Source organism: Acanthamoeba castellanii, assembly GCF_000313135.1.
Source record: "Acanthamoeba castellanii str. Neff unplaced genomic scaffold scf7180000084772, whole genome shotgun sequence".
Classification (NCBI taxonomy): domain Eukaryota; phylum Discosea; order Longamoebia; family Acanthamoebidae; genus Acanthamoeba; species Acanthamoeba castellanii.
In genome coordinates, this window is record NW_004457676.1 from 38,337 (window position 1) to 49,245 (window position 10,909).

At 58.0% G+C, this 10,909-nt stretch overlaps 5 protein-coding genes across 5 annotated transcripts; 1 reads left to right on the forward strand and 4 right to left on the reverse strand.

Annotated features, from left to right (window-relative positions):
* Positions 1–74: 74 nt before the first annotated feature.
* ACA1_272240 (uncharacterized protein) lies at positions 75–2,544 on the forward strand (the record flags this gene model as incomplete). The annotated part of the gene is given in 10 exon segments (XM_004353699.1): positions 75–203; positions 223–591; positions 668–755; positions 871–972; positions 1,078–1,225; positions 1,311–1,587; positions 1,668–1,888; positions 1,959–2,108; positions 2,213–2,341; positions 2,415–2,544. 10 exon segments carry the CDS (start codon positions 75–77, stop codon positions 2,542–2,544), a joined length of 1,743 nt encoding a protein of 580 aa, XP_004353751.1.
* Positions 2,545–2,673: 129 nt separating this feature from the next.
* On the reverse strand, positions 2,674–3,303 carry ACA1_272250 (hemerythrin hhe cation binding subfamily protein; the record flags this gene model as incomplete). Its single annotated transcript, XM_004353700.1, has 2 exons — positions 2,674–3,172; positions 3,239–3,303. The coding sequence occupies 2 exons, from the start codon at positions 3,301–3,303 to the stop codon at positions 2,674–2,676; spliced, it is 564 nt and encodes a 187-aa protein (XP_004353752.1).
* A 385-nt stretch (positions 3,304–3,688) lies between these two features.
* On the reverse strand, positions 3,689–5,633 carry ACA1_272260 (acetylornithine deacetylase or succinyldiaminopimelate desuccinylase; the record flags this gene model as incomplete). Its single annotated transcript, XM_004353701.1, has 8 exons — positions 3,689–3,791; positions 3,876–4,033; positions 4,106–4,269; positions 4,349–4,391; positions 4,496–4,643; positions 4,744–4,970; positions 5,073–5,236; positions 5,345–5,633. 8 exons carry the CDS (start codon positions 5,631–5,633, stop codon positions 3,689–3,691), a joined length of 1,296 nt encoding a protein of 431 aa, XP_004353753.1.
* Positions 5,634–5,852: 219 nt separating this feature from the next.
* Positions 5,853–9,784, reverse strand: ACA1_272270 (C2 domain containing protein; the record flags this gene model as incomplete). Its single annotated transcript, XM_004353702.1, has 17 exons — positions 5,853–5,988; positions 6,107–6,252; positions 6,372–6,453; positions 6,543–6,622; positions 6,734–6,870; positions 6,958–7,052; positions 7,150–7,361; positions 7,455–7,560; positions 7,594–7,736; positions 7,824–7,913; positions 7,987–8,157; positions 8,258–8,335; positions 8,413–8,484; positions 8,575–8,684; positions 8,804–8,967; positions 9,042–9,332; positions 9,510–9,784. 17 exons carry the CDS (start codon positions 9,782–9,784, stop codon positions 5,853–5,855), a joined length of 2,388 nt encoding a protein of 795 aa, XP_004353754.1.
* A 457-nt stretch (positions 9,785–10,241) lies between these two features.
* ACA1_272280 (uncharacterized protein) lies at positions 10,242–10,612 on the reverse strand (the record flags this gene model as incomplete). The annotated part of the gene is made up of 2 exons (XM_004353703.1): positions 10,242–10,425; positions 10,515–10,612. 2 exons carry the CDS (start codon positions 10,610–10,612, stop codon positions 10,242–10,244), a joined length of 282 nt encoding a protein of 93 aa, XP_004353755.1.
* Positions 10,613–10,909: the final 297 nt, after the last annotated feature.

Below are 10,909 nucleotides of genomic sequence, written 5' to 3' on the forward strand. Positions count from 1 at the left end.
TTTGTTGCTGGCCGGCGGGAAACGAATTTCCCAGAACTATTTTTTTAATTCTTTGGCCGCGACCACCTTAAAAGATGGAGATGGCGGAAGATGAAGATGTGCGGAAAGACGCGTCCTCCGATTTGGAGAGACTTCCCAACGAGCTGCTGGCCTACATGTTCTTCGAGTTGCTCCACCCCACCGACCTTCTCCCCCTCAGCGCAGTAAGTGTGCCTGCCCCAGCTTCCTTCCACCCCCTTCTCGTGGAGCACCCGCAGCACTGTGGCTGCCTCAGCCTTCACCAACCCTGTCCTGAACCAGGTGTGCCGACGTTGGCGGGCGTTGTTGAGAGGAGGCGAGGGCAGCGGTGGCCTCTGGCGGTCTGCGTGTCTTCGCCGCTGGAGTGCCGGGTTGTGGACCGACAGCCGGCTGGTGTTGGCGGCAGACATCGGAGAGCTGCCTGTCGGTGGCGGTGCTGGTGAGGACTGGAACGCGTTGGCTGAAGGTGACAGGCTCTGCCCGCTCGCCTGGCAAAAGGTGTACATGAAGCTTGATGCCATCGGGCGGCGGAGAGTAGATCGTCTTCTCCTGGTCGAAGCCATGACGAACAAAGTACAGAGCACACTTCCCCCTCTAGACTGAAGCACGTATAGGCGCGAGTTGACGGCTGACGCTCTCTTCCACGAAGGTGTTCATCATCGCTCCCGATGGCTCCGACAAGCACGAACTGTCCTCGGCGGCTGGTGGCTCCCGCAGTCCCATGTTCTCCCCGCACGGTGAGTGGTCACGACACACACGCACCGCACCGCACCTCACGCACGCACGCGCACACACACACACACACACACACAATGCAACTGACTTGGTGCTCATGCTAACGCGCTCAATCAGGCGACAAGGTGCTGTGGGTCGAGATTAACGGCAGGCGATTCCCTCGCGGGCGGGTGTGCGTTGCTGATACCTCTGGCAGGAAGCCGGTCAAATCCTGGGACGGTGCGCATCCCTTCTTTTGTCATTCAGCTGTGTGGTGGCCTTCAGTCCTAAGAAACACCTTTTGCGTGTCACACACACACACACACACTCGACACACATACACAGTCGATTTTATGCCGTTCTTTGCGTACTTTGCGCCCTGCGGCACTCGAGTGGCCTTGCTGGCCAATGACCCCATTATGAACACCATCCAGCTGCTCGTGTTCGACCTGCTCGGCAACGAACAATCCGCTCGCACCATCAGCACCGGCAGGTGACCGCGCCTCTCCCGCCATTTATCGTCTTCGTTCTTCTTCGCTTTTTCTTCGGCCTCTGATGAATGCGCGAACCTGTACCAGGCCGTACTATTTTACGTGGGCGCCCGACAAGCTGAGCCTTCTGGCGAAGAAGAACATGCGTCAGCTCGAGCGCGTCGAGATCGACCCAAGCACGGGCGACCTCAGGTCGATCGTCCAACTGCCCGTGGAGGGCAAGCTGGGCAGCTTTGCCACGCCGGCTTGGGTGGGGACGGCGCAAGAGAGCGGCGAGGACACCTTCATGTACGCCGTACGAGACACCACCTGCCAGCGAAAGGGACAGAAACTCGTGGTGGCCACTCTCTCCACCCTCTGCCAGGTGCGGTGCACTCTCCACTCTTCTTCCACTGCCGCCTCTGGCCGTATCGAGCTGACCTGGAGATCGGGCCGGATGCGCAGAATCGCAGCCTTGGCCGCATCCAGAGCGAGCCGCTGCAGCACGAAATGAACGAGCTCTGCCGTGTGGCCAGTTTCCGGGAGGACACCCTCTCGTCCTTCATCCTCAGCAGAGACCGGCAGAAGGTGGCCTACGCTCTCGACAACAGCGGGTCGCTCTACGTCAGCGCCGTCAAGCGACCGTCCTGTGCACCCGATCCACCACTCGGCGGCCCTCACGGAGAGTACGCCCCCCCCGCACCGAAACTTCGAGGTGCCTTTCCTGCGTGTGTCTCACCACGGGTTATCCAAAAGGCATGAGGAAGAGCGGGTGATGGCCGCGACTAAGGACAGGATAGCCGAGTTCGCCGACACAGTGCGGTTGCTGGCCTACTTCTGGAGTCCCAACGGACGCTATCTCCTGTACCTGGTGCTGGACTACTCATCGTTTGGCTACAATCTTCAGTGCGGCGTTGTCTCTCTCTCTCTCCTCCACTTCGAAGTGTGCGTGTGCGTGATGTTGTGCTGATTGCCACGGTGCTTTCCGCCAGGTGGTGCTGTTGGGACAGCGCCGCGGGAAGCACGTTGAGCTTCCCCAACGGCAAGTTTGCGGCGTCTGAGCATTTTCTACGCAACTACGTCTCCTTCTTCGACCAATACGCCCAGGTGCTGACCCTGTTCAGCCCGGACAGCGATGCGTACCCTAGACCCACCCATCCTGTGCCTCCCAGCTGCGGTCGCGTTGCCTCACCTTCGTGGGTGCGCCTCCAGGTTCGTGTACTGTGGTAGTTCTCCGCTGGCTCCGGGAGTCGACGCGGTCTGGGTGCAGGACATCGACCCCAACACTCCGCCGCGGCTTGTCGCCCAGGGCTGCGTCTTCGCCGCCTGGTCGCCCCAGTAGGCCCCACCCCCTCGGCGCTATACAATGTACATACGACGTGGATGCGCAAAGTATAACTGTTTACTGCGTCGCGGTTGGGTGGATGTTTGGAGTGGTGCTGGTTGGGTGGTTGGTTGGCGTTCTGTTATCTCACTGGCCGGAGACGGCGGAGCGGGCGGCGTCGTAGGCGCGGTCGAGGGGCGCTGCGGCGAGGCCGGCGACCATGCCCTTCACGCCCTCCTTGGGCATGTTGGGGTGCGGGTGCGTGGGCATGAGGGGTCGGTTGCTCTCCATCTTGCCGCCCAGCTCGACCAGCTCGTTGGGGTAGATGTACTGCCGCAGGAGGGGCAGCAGCTTGCCCTCCTCGTGCTGGATGTGGGCGAAGAGGTTCTCGATCATGGTGTTCATCTTGGAGTCGAACTTGGCCTCGTCGTCTTTCACCTTCATGCTGAGCATCTCATCGAGCAGCCGCTCCACCGCGAAGTGATCCTCGTAGGCGTCGTGGGCCAGGTTCTTGCCCTCCGGCACGCGATCGCGCAGCACCGGGTAGACGAGCGTCTCCTCGAGGGACGAATGAATGCACAGCTCCTTGATCAGGGTGTTGGCCAGCTCCTGCTTCTTGTCGGTGTCGCTGGTGCTCATGTACTGGCTGCACGTTACCAGAGAAAATTAGTCAAGGCAGGGCGGGTGGAGAGCAACGACATGGGTAACGAACCTGTGAAGGCTCTTGAGCTTCTCGTGGTCCTTGATGATGAGGTCGAGGCAGTTCTTGGAGGCCATGGTTTGTTGGTGGGTGTTGGTGTTCAAGCGTGGTTTGGTGTGATGTTGTTTTGGTTCAGAAAGCAAAGCCAACAAATCAGGTTTTTATGGGGGCTGTGGCGGCGTGGTCTCAAAGCCACCGACATTCGGCAGATGGAAGCGGGGAGAAGCCCGCCTCGTCTCCACGGCACTGCATGCCACCCCCTGTCGCCCACACCCATAATAATGATCAGCGTGGCCCTGTCTGTGCCGCCTCCTCAACCTACGCCACTCCCATTCCGTGGGCTCGACAGAGTGATCAGAGCGAGTTCATCAGAACTTTATGGCAGTCTGAAATTTACGACAGACGCCAACCAAAAGCCAGGGAAACCAGTGGCAACCATGTTTTTGTGGGAGAGCAACGAACTCAGTTATCGGCAATCGGCTCGAGACCACACCAATCGGCCATGAACACGGCCAGGGTCTTCATGACCTCCTTCACGCTGTCCAAGCTCACCGACTCATCGATACTAGAGCGGAGGGAAGAGAGCCATCACCGCGAGTGAGCGGAAGCCGCACTGTTGCTCCTCGGCGGGTTGGGGAGTGGGTGGTACCCGTGAATGTTGGTGGCCTCGGGTCCGTAGCAGGTGGCGGGAATGCCGTAGTAGAGCTCGAAGAAGCGAACGTCTGTGGTGCACGTCACGGGGCTGTACACGGGCTCCTTCCCGCTCACCGCCTTGTGCGCTTGCCCAAGCCTCTGCATCATGTCGCCCTACAAAATGACACAAGACAACACCTGTCAGCTACAACCTTGCCGAGAGATACGGGTTGTTGCCAGGCGTACGCTGGGGTCCATGAGACAGCCCTCGGCCTGGAAGCCGGTCCAGGTGAGGTTGTAGTGGATGTCCTTGGCCTGGGCGGCCGCCGCCACCGCCTCCTCGACCTCCTTGCGCGCCGCCTCCAGCTTCTTGCCCGGGAACAGACCCACGCGCGCCTCAAACTTGCACTCTGCCAAAAATTACGAAAAGCCCTCGTCAGACACCCCCAGCTCGCGATGCGAAAGAATGGGACGAGGCGCGACGGGTACCCGTGGGGACGCTCGATGCCCACTCGCCGCCGTGGATGACGCCCTGTTGTGTGTTCCGTCAGCGCGCAGGAGCCCAGCAGAGCAGAGAAGAAGAGCGAGCGAGCGAAGGCGAAGGAAGTGAAGGCGGGGGCGGAGGCGGGGGCACACGAGGTTGAAGTTGATGGGGTGCGGGTTGGAGTCGTAGGGCTTGGACTGCGGGCAGGCCTTGCGCTCCTCCTCGGTGTTCCACTTCGCCTCAACCTTCCGCAGGGCGTCGTAGAGGTAGTACGCCGCCTCGATTCCGTTGATACCCGCGCTGCCCAACGCGTCGTCGTTGGCCCAGTGTCGCCGCACGAGCGTGAGCCCAAGCTTTCATGAAGGCAGAACTGGTGGTGGTGGTGGTGGACTAGACTGACCTGGTGTTGAGGACGTGGGCAGGCCGACCGCGCACGGAGATCTGCAGCCACATCACGCCCAGCTGCGCAGTCAGGATGGTGCCCGCGAAGGGTTCCGGAATGATGGCCGCGTCGGCCTTGTAGCCCCGGGCGCAGCAGGCGAGGGCACCATTGCCGGTGATTTCCTCCTCCACGACGGCCTGCATGATCACCTCGGCAGCCGGCACGAAACCGATAGAGCGCAGCGCCTACTCCCCACACCCACACCGCCACCACCGCCAACCAACGTCATCCACAAGTCGAAGAAGAAGAAGAAGAAGACGACGACGAAGAAGAAGAAAGGGAGGTACGCGGAAAGCCATGTAGTAGGCGATGATGCCGGCCTTCATGTCGCCGGAGCCGCGGCCGTAGAGCCGGCCGTCCGCCACGCGCACCTTGAACGGACCGCCCGTCCACATGTCCGCAGGTCCCGTCGGCACCACGTCCAGGTGCCCATTCAGGATCAGACTCTTCCCTGTGGGCGCATTTTATAATATAAATATATTTCATATTAATTAATCAATATAAATAATGTATATTAATTTATTAATTAGTGGAATAAAATAAATGGGGCGGGGGGGACCTTGGGGTGGAAGGCGAGGGCGGTGGACGCCGACGACGCACTCCTTGCCCTCGTAGGACCAGTCGACGGGGGAGAAGCCGGGGAGGGACCGCAGGTCGTCGAGCACGACGGGGAAGCGGTCGGTGGCCAGGCCGGCCTCCTTGAACCGGGCCTCCATGAAGGCCACCGCGGCGGTTTCGTGGTTGAGGGTGCTGTCGATGGCCACCAGCTCCGAGAGCATCGCCACGGCCTCCTCGAACACCTTCTCCACCGCCGCGGCAATCTCCTCCTTGCTCGGCCTCGTCGCCATCTTTTCGTTCACCGCGAATCAAAAAATGATAATCCAACAAAATTATTACACATAAATAAAAAAGGTCTGTGAAGATGGAAGAAGGCAGGCATCTTTAATAACACGACTTCAGCTCGCGGTGTGAAGGGGCCGATGGGCTGGAGGATGGGCAGGATTAACAAAATTGGGAGTGTGGGAGTGTTGAGGGTTGTTTTGTCCTCCACTTGAAGTGTGAAGCTATCAGCCGTTGGAGATGGACCGCCGTCTTGGTCGCGTGAGGGGCGTGTTGCTGTGCGCGGTGGCCGGGTTGGACTGAGCGTTGACCGAGACCTTGCGCGCTCGCATCGATGCGCTCGGTGTCCCAGGTGTGGCCGACCTGTGACCACGCCTCGTCAGCATCGCCACCAACCAGCCACAACCAGCCACAACTAATCACAACCAACCGCAGCAGAATGTAGCTTGGGGCGTCTGTGGCGAGATGAGGCTCTGCATACCGTGGGGATGGGTGAAGCTTGCGGGGAGAACTGGCGGATCCGACGGATGGTGGGGCGTTGTAGGTGGTGCGTGGATTGGCTTTGCCGCGGGAAAGGAGGTTTTGTAGGTTGGGCAGGGTCGCTCGCAGAGTCAGCACGTCCCACCCCTGCGAGTTGAGCAGCTGCAGAACAAAACATTGCAGGTCAGGAGGCAGTGAGCATGCCGGCAGAGGAAGAGAGCCGGTAGCGACACACCGGCTTCGCAGCGGTGGGGGTTAGGACGAACCTGTTCCAGGTCCTTGTTGAGGAGGAAGACGCCGATGTCAAAGCTCTTTTTATCGACGCCACGAGAGTAGAGCGGGTATTTTCTAGAGTGTGATAAGATGGAGGATCATGGAGGGTGAGACCACACAAACTGATAAACGACAAACACGGCACGATGTGTGCTTCTGCGTACGTGAAGATTCCATTGATGGAGATCTCGTCCCAGATGGCAGATCGTGAGCACATGGGGAGGATGGGATAACGCAGCGGCACCTGCACAAAGCCAACAGACGGGTATAGTCCGCACGTGAATACTCCCGGTTGGATTGAAGGGAAACGCAGGGCTGTAAAGGGATTTGTGGTGGTGGTGGGGGGCTGTCGTACGTCAAGATACTTGGAGACGAGGAAGAGGACGTGGCAAACGGAGCCGAGCGCTGTGGCTATCTCCTCTTCCTCGTACCCGAAGAAAGAGTCCGCGTTGGGCAGCTTGGCAAGGTTCACGCTCAAGCACCGCTCGCCCGCTGCACCTACAAGCACAAGAAGTGAAAGAAGCGCAGTGAGAGGGCCGGCTTGAGAAGAGAAAGGCCGTCACACATGTGTGCTCGTACTTGAAACAGGTTGGATGGGATAAATTTCCACGATCTCCGATATGAGGCGCCATCTCCGCTTGTCGAGAGCTGCTCGGAGGGCCGACAGCAATTGTCTGGGGGGGGGAAGCCATCTGTTAGCTCAGCCGCACTCGAAACAAGAGAGAGAGAGAGAGAAAGAGCACGAAATGGAGTTGAGGAAAGAAGCATTACCTGTCCACATCCAGAGCGCTAAGCTCTTCGTTAAGCTTCTGCTTGCATGCGAGGAAAGCGATCTGCGCCTTGGACAGCATGCGTGCCCGTGGGATGAGCAGCTTTCGCGATTCCCGGACGTCTTCGATTTCCCTCTGTTGCTTCTGCTGCCGCGCTTCGACTTCTCTTCGCAAGTGGCCCACACGACTCCGCAAGATGTCTCTTTTCTGTGCCTGCGCAGGTGGAACACCCACGAACACGAAACGAAACCAACCACTTAGCCAACACGCAACGTCGTACGGCCCAGCAAAGAGGCGAAAACGTACAAGTTCCAGGTATTCCGTGTGCTGTATTCGCCGCTGCTCGATCACCTTGGTGTGGCTGGCGGCCTGCTGGATCTGGAATTCGAGCTCTCGCTTGATCCGCAGCACCCTTCAGGGCCACACACATGGTGAGCAGCGGTACATTGTGCAACTGAGGGTTGGAACGGGAAGGGTCTCAGGAAGGAAGACATACTGGATGAATTCGCTGTAGGCTGCCGTTCGTCCTGTTTTGCGATTGTCGAGAGAAGGGTGTGCGTCGAGCAGTGCCAGCTGATTTGCCGTTCGCTGTTAAAATAAAAAGAATAATAACACGTAAGTCAGATAGCTGCGGTACGGGTGCCTAGGGGTGTGTGCACATCACGACAAATGTACCATCACAGCGACAGTCTCCTCTCGTAAGTACAGGCCGTCACCCATCTCAAATACTAGCGAATTGGTCGGGAACAAACCCAGCTCTTCCACCTGCGGCACCAATGACACATTGTCAGTCCAATACTGGACTGTTCACATACACACAGGAAGGCGAGTGGCGTACGTTTGTGCCAACATAGCCGAGGCGGTTGAGGTCCATGATGGACTGGAAGATGAGCTTGTGCTTGTCCTTGACTCTACAGTTCCACACCCGCACCACAAATATTACACATTCCCCCGGCGACGATTCCATCTCCTCAAACTCTGATGTGTCGAGCCCTCGCCACATGGGGTTCTGCAGGAGATGGGAGCCAGTAGAAGTCAGAGTGGTCAGAGGGAGTGAAACGCTGCCCAGAAGCCAGCACTGGTCCTGTTCAAGTCGCGAGCAGGTGTACCAATGAATCCGTCACGACCTCCGATGTGTAGAACGGCTTGCTGTCCTCTGCGAGAGCGACGCCGGTTGTCAGCAACGGCTACACAACGGAACCGGCGAGAAGAGAGAACTGGAGAAAGAAGTGCACTCACCTTTCTCATGGAGAGTCAAATATACATCCATGAGACCGTTGGGATCCGCTTCAGAGAGGCTGCGTCCATAAATGAAGTTGATATGGCGCAGACGTCGCTGTGGAGAAGGAAGAGGAAGAAGAAAAGAATAAGGGACGCGACGTCAAAGGTGAGGTTGGAACAAAAGGTGATGGATGGTGAGCAGTACCTGACGCGGCAGAATGCCTCGTGGTCCAATGAGGAGCGATTTGTTAGAGGGAATGAATGGTGGGTCCTCTGGCAGGAGGGATTTCTTCTTGGACGGCTTCTCCAGATGGCCTGCAGCAGAGAAGAACACGGCAAAAAAATGCAACATAGTTAGGTCCCATGTTGCCATGAGTGCGGCTGGCTGCGCGGTGGCGCAATACAAAACGTCTGAGTGCAGGTCCAGGACGTACTGTCTATGATGGCGATCAGGTGGTTGTGACCGGCAGCAATAGCGACGTCCTTACACGTGCCATAGTCGCCGCGAATGTTCGGGTCGGCGCCGGCCGCCAGCAGCGCGCTCACGATGTCCTCTCGGCCAATGCGCGCTGCAAAGTGCAGGCTTGTCTCCCCCGTCCTGCACACCACATGACGACAGGAAATATATAAATAAGCCAAACAAACGGCCTGCAACGAGGGGCGTGGGCGTACTTGGTGGTAACGTTGACTTCGGCGTGATGTTCGAGAAGGAAGTCGACGCTCTGCTTCTTGCCACGGAAGCTGGCTTGGATGAGGGGCGATTCCCCATGCTTGTTCTGCGAGTCGATGTCGGCGCCCTTGTTGAGAAGCAGCGTGAGGACCTCGGTGAACAGCTCCACCTCGTCGGTCGAGTGCCGCACAAGGTAGTGCAGAGCCGAGGTGCCCGCGTCCGTGAGGGCCATGGCATCAGCACCCGCCTTCAGCAGGATCTTGCAGGCCTCATAATCGCCGGCATTCGCAGCACTGTGGCGAAAGGGGACTTCAAGGTGAGTACACTGTTGCGCCCAGCTTTTGTCAATTTGCAACAATAATCAAATAATCAACAAATTATGGAGTGGGCCTGCTCTATCCATTTGATTGAAATTGAATCGATACATAAATTTGTGATTTATTATTGTTGTTTTGGGTTTAGGGGCGCACCTGTGAAGGGGCGTCCAGCAGCTCTTATCGGCGATGGAGGGGTTGGCGCCATACTGGAGGAGGAGCTCCACCAGCTCCTTGCTGCCACCACTGGCAGCGATGTGAAGGGGCGTGCAGCCGAAATTATCGAAAGAATTGATGTGCGCCCTTGTTGCCTCCTTCGAGAGCAGGTCGGCCACAACGCTGCGCCTGTTGGCCCTCACCGCCTCATGAAGGAAGTTGGCGGAAGGGGGAGCCGCCTGGGCCGCCTCCTTGTCCCTCGTCTTCCTCAACATCATCTATCCTTTGGCATTCACAAGACCACCAACAGCCCTCTTTGGTCTTCTGTTTTCGCACCCCTCGCTCCACACGATTTCGCCCCGCTTGCCCTAGCAACCCTTGGCAACAACGCTGCCTTTATGGGGCGACTTTCTCGCCCCGTACACCAGCGTTGCGCCACTAACCTCAAGGCAAAAGGAACAGGATTTTGCGCAAGACCCACACACGACAAGCACTTGAGGTGCTATGGCGAGCCGCACCACCAGTGGTGGTACCCGCGTGCGAGGTCGGTGGGCGACGCGTAGTGCAGTCCACCATGATAAACGGTGGTGCAATGAGATGTGTGATTGTTGTGCAGCAAGAAGTCCAAGGTCAAGAGCGTACTTCAAGATTACCTCGCTGCCGTCAACAGCTGCACAGTGACCAGGGAGGCGAATACCTTGGTGCTGGCGTTCAGCAGCTTCTGCCAGTGCCTCACAACAATCGCTCCTTGAGGGTGGCACATGGCGCCGCGCCGCATACGAAGTTGCCTGTCTTGCTGTTGATGAAGAAGGGTACGCCTCTGCACTTCCCCTGCGCTGCCTCCTGGTACCGCCCGTAGTTGGTCTTGTCCGACCGTATCTCCAGTCGCTGCAGGCTACGGCCCTCCGGCATGGCCCTGCCGCCAGTAATAATGCAAAATAAATACGCATATCAAAATATAAATTAAATTAATATCAAAATATAAAGAGAACATTGGGGGCGCACTGCTGGAGGCATTCGACTTCGGGCAGAACGCGCTGAGTGAACGGGCAGGTCTCGCTGAAGTAAAACATAAGATCGTCCGCTGCCGCTTCTTCCGCCATCTCGAGATTGTTAGTGGTGCTGATTAATTTTATTTGATTTTCCCTCTTTGAGCGGACAAAGAAAAGTGGGAATATAAATCAATCAAGGTGCATTCACCCGCACTCGTGAGAGGCTCGTGATGTCGTCGTCGTCGGCGAAAGGAGCGATGAGCAGGCGGTGGATCATGCGCTGGGTGAGCGGCGACGAGCCGCCCTTGGCCTCGCTCCGGTGGTAAGCCAGAACGTCGAGTAGGTGCTTCCGGTCCCGCTGCGGGTTGGACTGGCCGAGCGACCAGAGGAAGAGCTGGGCGAACAAGT